The 12,580-nt window shown below is 53.2% G+C and overlaps 2 protein-coding genes across 2 annotated transcripts in view; both read right to left on the reverse strand.

Moving 5' to 3' along the window:
• Positions 1-10,700, reverse strand: part of col6a3 (collagen, type VI, alpha 3) — a 38,968-nt gene extending 28,268 nt beyond the window's left edge. The window contains 14 exon segments of the mRNA XM_030112403.1: positions 148-741; positions 1,006-1,605; positions 1,838-1,915; positions 1,918-2,430; positions 2,696-3,295; positions 3,528-4,121; positions 4,386-4,985; positions 5,218-5,811; positions 6,076-6,675; positions 6,908-7,501; positions 7,766-8,365; positions 8,598-9,191; positions 9,456-10,055; positions 10,288-10,700. Of these exon segments, the coding sequence (XP_029968263.1) occupies positions 148-741; positions 1,006-1,605; positions 1,838-1,915; positions 1,918-2,430; positions 2,696-3,295; positions 3,528-4,121; positions 4,386-4,985; positions 5,218-5,811; positions 6,076-6,675; positions 6,908-7,501; positions 7,766-8,365; positions 8,598-9,191; positions 9,456-10,055; positions 10,288-10,546 (7,420 nt within the window). The 5' untranslated portion in view covers positions 10,547-10,700.
• A 73-nt stretch (positions 10,701-10,773) lies between these two features.
• Positions 10,774-12,533, reverse strand: LOC115403383 (collagen alpha-3(VI) chain-like). The gene is made up of 3 exons (XM_030112248.1): positions 11,978-12,533; positions 11,145-11,744; positions 10,774-10,880 (listed from the first exon to the last, which is right to left on the reverse strand). The coding sequence occupies exons 1-3, from the start codon at positions 12,498-12,500 to the stop codon at positions 10,774-10,776; spliced, it is 1,230 nt and encodes a 409-aa protein (XP_029968108.1). The 5' UTR covers positions 12,501-12,533.
• Positions 12,534-12,580: the final 47 nt, after the last annotated feature.

The following is a 12,580-nucleotide window of genomic DNA, read 5'->3' on the forward strand; positions in this document are numbered from 1 at the left end:
TGAACGCTAGCGATCACTCTGATGCTGTGACAGCTGTGTTTACATAGCCAAGCTTGGCGAAACTCAAAGCACTGCGGCACACTTTGATGCAAATGGAACTGCAGTAAAACTCTGATCTGGGAATGTGAGAATGTGTCTACTTCTTACCGGTCACCGTTGGTGTCAAGGGCGTGGCCCTCACTACAACTTTGCTCAAGACAGTGGACAGCTGTTCCTGGACACTGGGGAGGTCGTTGAAGTCCGACACTGACAGAGCATACTCCGGTTCATACGATATCTTCTGCAGCTCTCCACTGTCAGAGCCCCTGGTGCCAATGCCCGTGACAAAGATGCCCTGCTGCTTGAGGGCAGAGGCTGGGCTGTCGACATTGTCAGAGGACCGTCCCCCGGTCAGCAGGATCAACATTTGTGGAACACCTTGCGTACGCCTGCTCCCTGAGGAGTTAGTAAAGACGTTGTCCCTGACATACTGGAGGGCGGCCCCGGTGTTCAGGGGTCTTCCTCCTCTGTGTCTGAGCCCTCTGATGGAATCAACAACATCCTCTTTTGTGTTGTATGTGTTCAGATAGAAATGGACCTCCGCGTCTCGGCTGTACTGCACCACAGAGACACGGTCCTTGTTGTCTCCCACATTCAGTTTCTCCACCTCTCGCTCAACAAACTCGCGCATGGCAGGGAAGCCATTCCTTGAGCCATCAGAACCATCCAGAAGGAATACAATGTCCCTTTTGGCAGTGTCAGCTGAGTGAAACAAAGAAGATAGAAAACAATGAAAATATTTGCTAACAGCACGCTCGCGGCCTAACTGCATAGGCAGAAATGGTGAAGTCTAAACTCAACCTGCTTATGCTATTCTAAAGTGTCAGTCTGGCAGCTACTGCGACCTCTCATGTCGCACCTACGAAGCTACGCAGGTGTGCTACTCTGACTCGTCTTCGCAACTCCGCTCAAGACTACATCGTGCAAGCCCCTCGGGCCGGCCATCAGCCGTGCTTGACAACATACCAGGTGCAGTTGGTGCTCCTGGGAGGACGTCCGTTGCCACAGACTCCACCAAAGTCTGCAGTTGCTGTTGGACATCGGGGAGGTCAGTAAAGTCAGACACAGCCAGAGCACGACTTGGGTCCTGAGATATCCTCTGCAGTTCTCTGCTATCAGAGCCCCTGGTTCCGATTGCAAAGGTGGACACGCCCAACTGTTTGAGGGCAGAGGCTGGCGCATCCACACTGTCAAACGACCTGCCGCCATTCAGCAGAATCAGGAGCTGTGGAACGCCGTCCAGGCGCCTGCTTCCAGCAGAGGCCGTGAAGACGTTATCCCTCAAGTACTGCAGAGCGGCTCCAGTGTTGAGCGGTCGTCCGCCTTTGTGCCTCAAACCTCTGACGGTGTCAAGGATCTGGCTCTTTGTTGGATACGTGTTCAGGTAGAACTGGACAGCTGGGTCTCTGCTGTACTGAACCACTGACACGCGGTCTTTGTTGTCATCCACACTGAGTGTCTGCACTACTCTTTCAACAAAGTCTCGCATAGCTGGGAATCCAGTTCTAGTACCGTCAGAGCCATCCAGCAAGAACACAACATCCCTTCCTGGTGCTCCTCTCACCACTGGGGAGAAATAAGATGAGGGACATGATCAAAGTGTAGAGTCCACCTTTGGCGGCCTCAAGGTCGCTTGGCTAAAGGCTAGCCTTGAACGCTAGCGATCACTCTGATGCTGTGACAGCTGTGTTTACATAGCCAAGCTTGGCGAAACTCAAAGCACTGCGGCACACTTTGATGCAAATGGAACTGCAGTAAAACTCTGATCTGGGAATGTGAGAATGTGTCTACTTCTTACCGGTCACCGTTGGTGTCAAGGGCGTGGCCCTCACTACAACTTTGCTCAAGACAGTGGACAGCTGTTCCTGGACACTGGGAGGTCGTTGAAGTCCGACACTGACAGAGCATACTCCGGTTCATACGATATCTTCTGCAGCTCTCCACTGTCAGAGCCCCTGGTGCCAATGCCCGTGACAAAGATGCCCTGCTGCTTGAGGGCAGAGGCTGGGCTGTCGACATTGTCAGAGGACCGTCCCCCGGTCAGCAGGATCAACATTTGTGGAACACCTTGCGTACGCCTGCTCCCTGAGGAGTTAGTAAAGACGTTGTCCCTGACATACTGGAGGGCGGCCCCGGTGTTCAGGGGTCTTCCTCCTCTGTGTCTGAGCCCTCTGATGGAATCAACAACATCCTCTTTTGTGTTGTATGTGTTCAGATAGAAATGGACCTCCGCGTCTCGGCTGTACTGCACCACAGAGACACGGTCCTTGTTGTCTCCCACATTCAGTTTCTCCACCTCTCGCTCAACAAACTCGCGCATGGCAGGGAAGCCATTCCTTGAGCCATCAGAACCATCCAGAAGGAATACAATGTCCCTTTTGGCAGTGTCAGCTGAGTGAAACAAAGAAGATTAGAAAACAATGAAAATATTTGCTAACAGCACGCTCGCGGCCTAACTGCATAGGCAGAAATGGTGAAGTCTAAACTCAACCTGCTTATGCTATTCTAAAGTGTCAGTCTGGCAGCTACTGCGACCTCTCATGTCGCACCTACGAAGCTACGCAGGTGTGCTACTCTGACTCGTCTTCGCAACTCCGCTCAAGACTACATCGTGCAAGCCCCTCGGGCCGGCCATCAGCCGTGCTTGACAACATACCAGGTGCAGTTGGTGCTCCTGGGAGGACGTCCGTTGCCACAGACTCCACCAAAGTCTGCAGTTGCTGTTGGACATCGGGGAGGTCAGTAAAGTCAGACACAGCCAGAGCACGACTTGGGTCCTGAGATATCCTCTGCAGTTCTCTGCTATCAGAGCCCCTGGTTCCGATTGCAAAGGTGGACACGCCCAACTGTTTGAGGGCAGAGGCTGGCGCATCCACACTGTCAAACGACCTGCCGCCATTCAGCAGAATCAGGAGCTGTGGAACGCCGTCCAGGCGCCTGCTTCCAGCAGAGGCCGTGAAGACGTTATCCCTCAAGTACTGCAGAGCGGCTCCAGTGTTGAGCGGTCGTCCGCCTTTGTGCCTCAAACCTCTGACGGTGTCAAGGATCTGGCTCTTTGTTGGATACGTGTTCAGGTAGAACTGGACAGCTGGGTCTCTGCTGTACTGAACCACTGACACGCGGTCTTTGTTGTCATCCACACTGAGTGTCTGCACTACTCTTTCAACAAAGTCTCGCATAGCTGGGAATCCAGTTCTAGTACCGTCAGAGCCATCCAGCAAGAACACAACATCCCTTCCTGGTGCTCCTCTCACCACTGGGGAGAAATAAGATGAGGGACATGATCAAAGTGTAGAGTCCACCTTTGGCGGCCTCAAGGTCGCTTGACTAAAGGCTAGCCTTGAACGCTAGCGATCACTCTGATGCTGTGACAGCTGTGTTTACATAGCCAAGCTTGGCGAAACTCAAAGCACTGCGGCACACTTTGATGCAAATGGAACTGCAGTAAAACTCTGATCTGGGAATGTGAGAATGTGTCTACTTCTTACCGGTCACCGTTGGTGTCAAGGGCGTGGCCCTCACTACAACTTTGCTCAAGACAGTGGACAGCTGTTCCTGGACACTGGGGAGGTCGTTGAAGTCCGACACTGACAGAGCATACTCCGGTTCATACGATATCTTCTGCAGCTCTCCACTGTCAGAGCCCCTGGTGCCAATGCCCGTGACAAAGATGCCCTGCTGCTTGAGGGCAGAGGCTGGGCTGTCGACATTGTCAGAGGACCGTCCCCCGGTCAGCAGGATCAACATTTGTGGAACACCTTGCGTACGCCTGCTCCCTGAGGAGTTAGTAAAGACGTTGTCCCTGACATACTGGAGGGCGGCCCCGGTGTTCAGGGGTCTTCCTCCTCTGTGTCTGAGCCCTCTGATGGAATCAACAACATCCTCTTTTGTGTTGTATGTGTTCAGATAGAAATGGACCTCCGCGTCTCGGCTGTACTGCACCACAGAGACACGGTCCTTGTTGTCTCCCACATTCAGTTTCTCCACCTCTCGCTCAACAAACTCGCGCATGGCAGGGAAGCCATTCCTTGAGCCATCAGAACCATCCAGAAGGAATACAATGTCCCTTTTGGCAGTGTCAGCTGAGTGAAACAAAGAAGATTGAAAACAATGAAAATATTTGCTAACAGCACGCTCGCGGCCTAACTGCATAGGCAGAAATGGTGAAGTCTAAACTCAACCTGCTTATGCTATTCTAAAGTGTCAGTCTGGCAGCTACTGCGACCTCTCATGTCGCACCTACGAAGCTACGCAGGTGTGCTACTCTGACTCGTCTTCGCAACTCCGCTCAAGACTACATCGTGCAAGCCCCTCGGGCCGGCCATCAGCCGTGCTTGACAACATACCAGGTGCAGTTGGTGCTCCTGGGAGGACGTCCGTTGCCACAGACTCCACCAAAGTCTGCAGTTGCTGTTGGACATCGGGGAGGTCAGTAAAGTCAGACACAGCCAGAGCACGACTTGGGTCCTGAGATATCCTCTGCAGTTCTCTGCTATCAGAGCCCCTGGTTCCGATTGCAAAGGTGGACACGCCCAACTGTTTGAGGGCAGAGGCTGGCGCATCCACACTGTCAAACGACCTGCCGCCATTCAGCAGAATCAGGAGCTGTGGAACGCCGTCCAGGCGCCTGCTTCCAGCAGAGGCCGTGAAGACGTTATCCCTCAAGTACTGCAGAGCGGCTCCAGTGTTGAGCGGTCGTCCGCCTTTGTGCCTCAAACCTCTGACGGTGTCAAGGATCTGGCTCTTTGTTGGATACGTGTTCAGGTAGAACTGGACAGCTGGGTCTCTGCTGTACTGAACCACTGACACGCGGTCTTTGTTGTCATCCACACTGAGTGTCTGCACTACTCTTTCAACAAAGTCTCGCATAGCTGGGAATCCAGTTCTAGTACCGTCAGAGCCATCCAGCAAGAACACAACATCCCTTCCTGGTGCTCCTCTCACCACTGGGGAGAAATAAGATGAGGGACATGATCAAAGTGTAGAGTCCACCTTTGGCGGCCTCAAGGTCGCTTGACTAAAGGCTAGCCTTGAACGCTAGCGATCACTCTGATGCTGTGACAGCTGTGTTTACATAGCCAAGCTTGGCGAAACTCAAAGCACTGCGGCACACTTTGATGCAAATGGAACTGCAGTAAAACTCTGATCTGGGAATGTGAGAATGTGTCTACTTCTTACCGGTCACCGTTGGTGTCAAGGGCGTGGCCCTCACTACAACTTTGCTCAAGACAGTGGACAGCTGTTCCTGGACACTGGGGAGGTCGTTGAAGTCCGACACTGACAGAGCATACTCCGGTTCATACGATATCTTCTGCAGCTCTCCACTGTCAGAGCCCCTGGTGCCAATGCCCGTGACAAAGATGCCCTGCTGCTTGAGGGCAGAGGCTGGGCTGTCGACATTGTCAGAGGACCGTCCCCCGGTCAGCAGGATCAACATTTGTGGAACACCTTGCGTACGCCTGCTCCCTGAGGAGTTAGTAAAGACGTTGTCCCTGACATACTGGAGGGCGGCCCCGGTGTTCAGGGGTCTTCCTCCTCTGTGTCTGAGCCCTCTGATGGAATCAACAACATCCTCTTTTGTGTTGTATGTGTTCAGATAGAAATGGACCTCCGCGTCTCGGCTGTACTGCACCACAGAGACACGGTCCTTGTTGTCTCCCACATTCAGTTTCTCCACCTCTCGCTCAACAAACTCGCGCATGGCAGGGAAGCCATTCCTTGAGCCATCAGAACCATCCAGGAGGAATACAATGTCCCTTTTGGCAGTGTCAGCTGAGTGAAACAAAGAAGATTGAAAACAATGAAAATATTTGCTAACAGCACGCTCGCGGCCTAACTGCATAGGCAGAAATGGTGAAGTCTAAACTCAACCTGCTTATGCTATTGTAAAGTGTCAGTCTGGCAGCTACTGCGACCTCTCATGTCGCACCTACGAAGCTACGCAGGTGTGCTACTCTGACTCGTCTTCGCAACTCCGCTCAAGACTACATCGTGCAAGCCCCTCGGGCCGGCCATCAGCCGTGCTTGACAACATACCAGGTGCAGTTGGTGCTCCTGGGAGGACGTCCGTTGCCACAGACTCCACCAAAGTCTGCAGTTGCTGTTGGACATCGGGGAGGTCAGTAAAGTCAGACACAGCCAGAGCACGACTTGGGTCCTGAGATATCCTCTGCAGTTCTCTGCTATCAGAGCCCCTGGTTCCGATTGCAAAGGTGGACACGCCCAACTGTTTGAGGGCAGAGGCTGGCGCATCCACACTGTCAAACGACCTGCCGCCATTCAGCAGAATCAGGAGCTGTGGAACGCCGTCCAGGCGCCTGCTTCCAGCAGAGGCCGTGAAGACGTTATCCCTCAAGTACTGCAGAGCGGCTCCAGTGTTGAGCGGTCGTCCGCCTTTGTGCCTCAAACCTCTGACGGTGTCAAGGATCTGGCTCTTTGTTGGATACGTGTTCAGGTAGAACTGGACAGCTGGGTCTCTGCTGTACTGAACCACTGACACGCGGTCTTTGTTGTCATCCACACTGAGTGTCTGCACTACTCTTTCAACAAAGTCTCGCATAGCTGGGAATCCAGTTCTAGTACCGTCAGAGCCATCCAGCAAGAACACAACATCCCTTCCTGGTGCTCCTCTCACCACTGGGGAGAAATAAGATGAGGGACATGATCAAAGTGTAGAGTCCACCTTTGGCGGCCTCAAGGTCGCTTGGCTAAAGGCTAGCCTTGAACGCTAGCGATCACTCTGATGCTGTGACAGCTGTGTTTACATAGCCAAGCTTGGCGAAACTCAAAGCACTGCGGCACACTTTGATGCAAATGGAACTGCAGTAAAACTCTGATCTGGGAATGTGAGAATGTGTCTACTTCTTACCGGTCACCGTTGGTGTCAAGGGCGTGGCCCTCACTACAACTTTGCTCAAGACAGTGGACAGCTGTTCCTGGACACTGGGGAGGTCGTTGAAGTCCGACACTGACAGAGCATACTCCGGTTCATACGATATCTTCTGCAGCTCTCCACTGTCAGAGCCCCTGGTGCCAATGCCCGTGACAAAGATGCCCTGCTGCTTGAGGGCAGAGGCTGGGCTGTCGACATTGTCAGAGGACCGTCCCCCGGTCAGCAGGATCAACATTTGTGGAACACCTTGCGTACGCCTGCTCCCTGAGGAGTTAGTAAAGACGTTGTCCCTGACATACTGGAGGGCGGCCCCGGTGTTCAGGGGTCTTCCTCCTCTGTGTCTGAGCCCTCTGATGGAATCAACAACATCCTCTTTTGTGTTGTATGTGTTCAGATAGAAATGGACCTCCGCGTCTCGGCTGTACTGCACCACAGAGACACGGTCCTTGTTGTCTCCCACATTCAGTTTCTCCACCTCTCGCTCAACAAACTCGCGCATGGCAGGGAAGCCATTCCTTGAGCCATCAGAACCATCCAGGAGGAATACAATGTCCCTTTTGGCAGTGTCAGCTGAGTGAAACAAAGAAGATTGAAAACAATGAAAATATTTGCTAACAGCACGCTCGCGGCCTAACTGCATAGGCAGAAACGGTGAAGTCTAAACTCAACCTGCTTATGCTATTCTAAAGTGTCAGTCTGGCAGCTACTGCGACCTCTCATGTCGCACCTACGAAGCTACGCAGGTGTGCTACTCTGACTCGTCTTCGCAACTCCGCTCAAGACTACATCGTGCAAGCCCCTCGGGCCGGCCATCAGCCGTGCTTGACAACATACCAGGTGCAGTTGGTGCTCCTGGGAGGACGTCCGTTGCCACAGACTCCACCAAAGTCTGCAGTTGCTGTTGGACATCGGGGAGGTCAGTAAAGTCAGACACAGCCAGAGCACGACTTGGGTCCTGAGATATCCTCTGCAGTTCTCTGCTATCAGAGCCCCTGGTTCCGATTGCAAAGGTGGACACGCCCAACTGTTTGAGGGCAGAGGCTGGCGCATCCACACTGTCAAACGACCTGCCGCCATTCAGCAGAATCAGGAGCTGTGGAACGCCGTCCAGGCGCCTGCTTCCAGCAGAGGCCGTGAAGACGTTATCCCTCAAGTACTGCAGAGCGGCTCCAGTGTTGAGCGGTCGTCCGCCTTTGTGCCTCAAACCTCTGACGGTGTCAAGGATCTGGCTCTTTGTTGGATACGTGTTCAGGTAGAACTGGACAGCTGGGTCTCTGCTGTACTGAACCACTGACACGCGGTCTTTGTTGTCATCCACACTGAGTGTCTGCACTACTCTTTCAACAAAGTCTCGCATAGCTGGGAATCCAGTTCTAGTACCGTCAGAGCCATCCAGCAAGAACACAACATCCCTTCCTGGTGCTCCTCTCACCACTGGGGAGAAATAAGATGAGGGACATGATCAAAGTGTAGAGTCCACCTTTGGCGGCCTCAAGGTCGCTTGGCTAAAGGCTAGCCTTGAACGCTAGCGATCACTCTGATGCTGTGACAGCTGTGTTTACATAGCCAAGCTTGGCGAAACTCAAAGCACTGCGGCACACTTTGATGCAAATGGAACTGCAGTAAAACTCTGATCTGGGAATGTGAGAATGTGTCTACTTCTTACCGGTCACCGTTGGTGTCAAGGGCGTGGCCCTCACTACAACTTTGCTCAAGACAGTGGACAGCTGTTCCTGGACACTGGGGAGGTCGTTGAAGTCCGACACTGACAGAGCATACTCCGGTTCATACGATATCTTCTGCAGCTCTCCACTGTCAGAGCCCCTGGTGCCAATGCCCGTGACAAAGATGCCCTGCTGCTTGAGGGCAGAGGCTGGGCTGTCGACATTGTCAGAGGACCGTCCCCCGGTCAGCAGGATCAACATTTGTGGAACACCTTGCGTACGCCTGCTCCCTGAGGAGTTAGTAAAGACGTTGTCCCTGACATACTGGAGGGCGGCCCCGGTGTTCAGGGGTCTTCCTCCTCTGTGTCTGAGCCCTCTGATGGAATCAACAACATCCTCTTTTGTGTTGTATGTGTTCAGATAGAAATGGACCTCCGCGTCTCGGCTGTACTGCACCACAGAGACACGGTCCTTGTTGTCTCCCACATTCAGTTTCTCCACCTCTCGCTCAACAAACTCGCGCATGGCAGGGAAGCCATTCCTTGAGCCATCAGAACCATCCAGGAGGAATACAATGTCCCTTTTGGCAGTGTCAGCTGAGTGAAACAAAGAAGATTGAAAACAATGAAAATATTTGCTAACAGCACGCTCGCGGCCTAACTGCATAGGCAGAAATGGTGAAGTCTAAACTCAACCTGCTTATGCTATTCTAAAGTGTCAGTCTGGCAGCTACTGCGACCTCTCATGTCGCACCTACGAAGCTACGCAGGTGTGCTACTCTGACTCGTCTTCGCAACTCCGCTCAAGACTACATCGTGCAAGCCCCTCGGGCCGGCCATCAGCCGTGCTTGACAACATACCAGGTGCAGTTGGTGCTCCTGGGAGGACGTCCGTTGCCACAGACTCCACCAAAGTCTGCAGTTGCTGTTGGACATCGGGGAGGTCAGTAAAGTCAGACACAGCCAGAGCACGACTTGGGTCCTGAGATATCCTCTGCAGTTCTCTGCTATCAGAGCCCCTGGTTCCGATTGCAAAGGTGGACACGCCCAACTGTTTGAGGGCAGAGGCTGGCGCATCCACACTGTCAAACGACCTGCCGCCATTCAGCAGAATCAGGAGCTGTGGAACGCCGTCCAGGCGCCTGCTTCCAGCAGAGGCCGTGAAGACGTTATCCCTCAAGTACTGCAGAGCGGCTCCAGTGTTGAGCGGTCGTCCGCCTTTGTGCCTCAAACCTCTGACGGTGTCAAGGATCTGGCTCTTTGTTGGATACGTGTTCAGGTAGAACTGGACAGCTGGGTCTCTGCTGTACTGAACCACTGACACGCGGTCTTTGTTGTCATCCACACTGAGTGTCTGCACTACTCTTTCAACAAAGTCTCGCATAGCTGGGAATCCAGTTCTAGTACCGTCAGAGCCATCCAGCAAGAACACAACATCCCTTCCTGGTGCTCCTCTCACCACTGGGGAGAAATAAGATGAGGGACATGATCAAAGTGTAGAGTCCACCTTTGGCGGCCTCAAGGTCGCTTGGCTAAAGGCTAGCCTTGAACGCTAGCGATCACTCTGATGCTGTGACAGCTGTGTTTACATAGCCAAGCTTGGCGAAACTCAAAGCACTGCGGCACACTTTGATGCAAATGGAACTGCAGTAAAACTCTGATCTGGGAATGTGAGAATGTGTCTACTTCTTACCGGTCACCGTTGGTGTCAAGGGCGTGGCCCTCACTACAACTTTGCTCAAGACAGTGGACAGCTGTTCCTGGACACTGGGGAGGTCGTTGAAGTCCGACACTGACAGAGCATACTCCGGTTCATACGATATCTTCTGCAGCTCTCCACTGTCAGAGCCCCTGGTGCCAATGCCCGTGACAAAGATGCCCTGCTGCTTGAGGGCAGAGGCTGGGCTGTCGACATTGTCAGAGGACCGTCCCCCGGTCAGCAGGATCAACATTTGTGGAACACCTTGCGTACGCCTGCTCCCTGAGGAGTTAGTAAAGACGTTGTCCCTGACATACTGGAGGGCGGCCCCGGTGTTCAGGGGTCTTCCTCCTCTGTGTCTGAGCCCTCTGATGGAATCAACAACATCCTCTTTTGTGTTGTATGTGTTCAGATAGAAATGGACCTCCGCGTCTCGGCTGTACTGCACCACAGAGACACGGTCCTTGTTGTCTCCCACATTCAGTTTCTCCACCTCTCGCTCAACAAACTCGCGCATGGCAGGGAAGCCATTCCTTGAGCCATCAGAACCATCCAGAGGAATACAATGTCCCTTTTGGCAGTGTCAGCTGAGTGAAACAAAGAAGATTGAAAACAATGAAAATATTTGCTAACAGCACGCTCGCGGCCTAACTGCATAGGCAGAAATGGTGAAGTCTAAACTCAACCTGCTTATGCTATTCTAAAGTGTCAGTCTGGCAGCTACTGCGACCTCTCATGTCGCACCTACGAAGCTACGCAGGTGTGCTACTCTGACTCGTCTTCGCAACTCCGCTCAAGACTACATCGTGCAAGCCCCTCGGGCCGGCCATCAGCCGTGCTTGACAACATACCAGGTGCAGTTGGTGCTCCTGGGAGGACGTCCGTTGCCACAGACTCCACCAAAGTCTGCAGTTGCTGTTGGACATCGGGGAGGTCAGTAAAGTCAGACACAGCCAGAGCACGACTTGGGTCCTGAGATATCCTCTGCAGTTCTCTGCTATCAGAGCCCCTGGTTCCGATTGCAAAGGTGGACACGCCCAACTGTTTGAGGGCAGAGGCTGGCGCATCCACACTGTCAAACGACCTGCCGCCATTCAGCAGAATCAGGAGCTGTGGAACGCCGTCCAGGCGCCTGCTTCCAGCAGAGGCCGTGAAGACGTTATCCCTCAAGTACTGCAGAGCGGCTCCAGTGTTGAGCGGTCGTCCGCCTTTGTGCCTCAAACCTCTGACGGTGTCAAGGATCTGGCTCTTTGTTGGATACGTGTTCAGGTAGAACTGGACAGCTGGGTCTCTGCTGTACTGAACCACTGACACGCGGTCTTTGTTGTCATCCACACTGAGTGTCTGCACTACTCTTTCAACAAAGTCTCGCATAGCTGGGAATCCAGTTCTAGTACCGTCAGAGCCATCCAGCAAGAACACAACATCCCTTCCTGGTGCTCCTCTCACCACTGGGGAGAAATAAGATGAGGGACATGATCAAAGTGTAGAGTCCACCTTTGGCGGCCTCAAGGTCGCTTGGACTAAAGGCTAGCCTTGAACGCTAGCGATCACTCTGATGCTGTGACAGCTGTGTTTACATAGCCAAGCTTGGCGAAACTCAAAGCACTGCGGCACACTTTGATGCAAATGGAACTGCAGTAAAACTCTGATCTGGGAATGTGAGAATGTGTCTACTTCTTACCGGTCACCGTTGGTGTCAAGGGCGTGGCCCTCACTACAACTTTGCTCAAGACAGTGGACAGCTGTTCCTGGACACTGGGGAGGTCGTTGAAGTCCGACACTGACAGAGCATACTCCGGTTCATACGATATCTTCTGCAGCTCTCCACTGTCAGAGCCCCTGGTGCCAATGCCCGTGACAAAGATGCCCTGCTGCTTGAGGGCAGAGGCTGGGCTGTCGACATTGTCAGAGGACCGTCCCCCGGTCAGCAGGATCAACATTTGTGGAACACCTTGCGTACGCCTGCTCCCTGAGGAGTTAGTAAAGACGTTGTCCCTGACATACTGGAGGGCGGCCCCGGTGTTCAGGGGTCTTCCTCCTCTGTGTCTGAGCCCTCTGATGGAATCAACAACATCCTCTTTTGTGTTGTATGTGTTCAGATAGAAATGGACCTCCGCGTCTCGGCTGTACTGCACCACAGAGACACGGTCCTTGTTGTCTCCCACATTCAGTTTCTCCACCTCTCGCTCAACAAACTCGCGCATGGCAGGGAAGCCATTCCTTGAGCCATCAGAACCATCCAGAGGAATACAATGTCCCTTTTGGCAGTGTCAGCTGAGTGAAA

This window comes from Salarias fasciatus, chromosome 16, assembly GCF_902148845.1.
Source record: "Salarias fasciatus chromosome 16, fSalaFa1.1, whole genome shotgun sequence".
NCBI classification, from domain to species: domain Eukaryota; kingdom Metazoa; phylum Chordata; class Actinopteri; order Blenniiformes; family Blenniidae; genus Salarias; species Salarias fasciatus.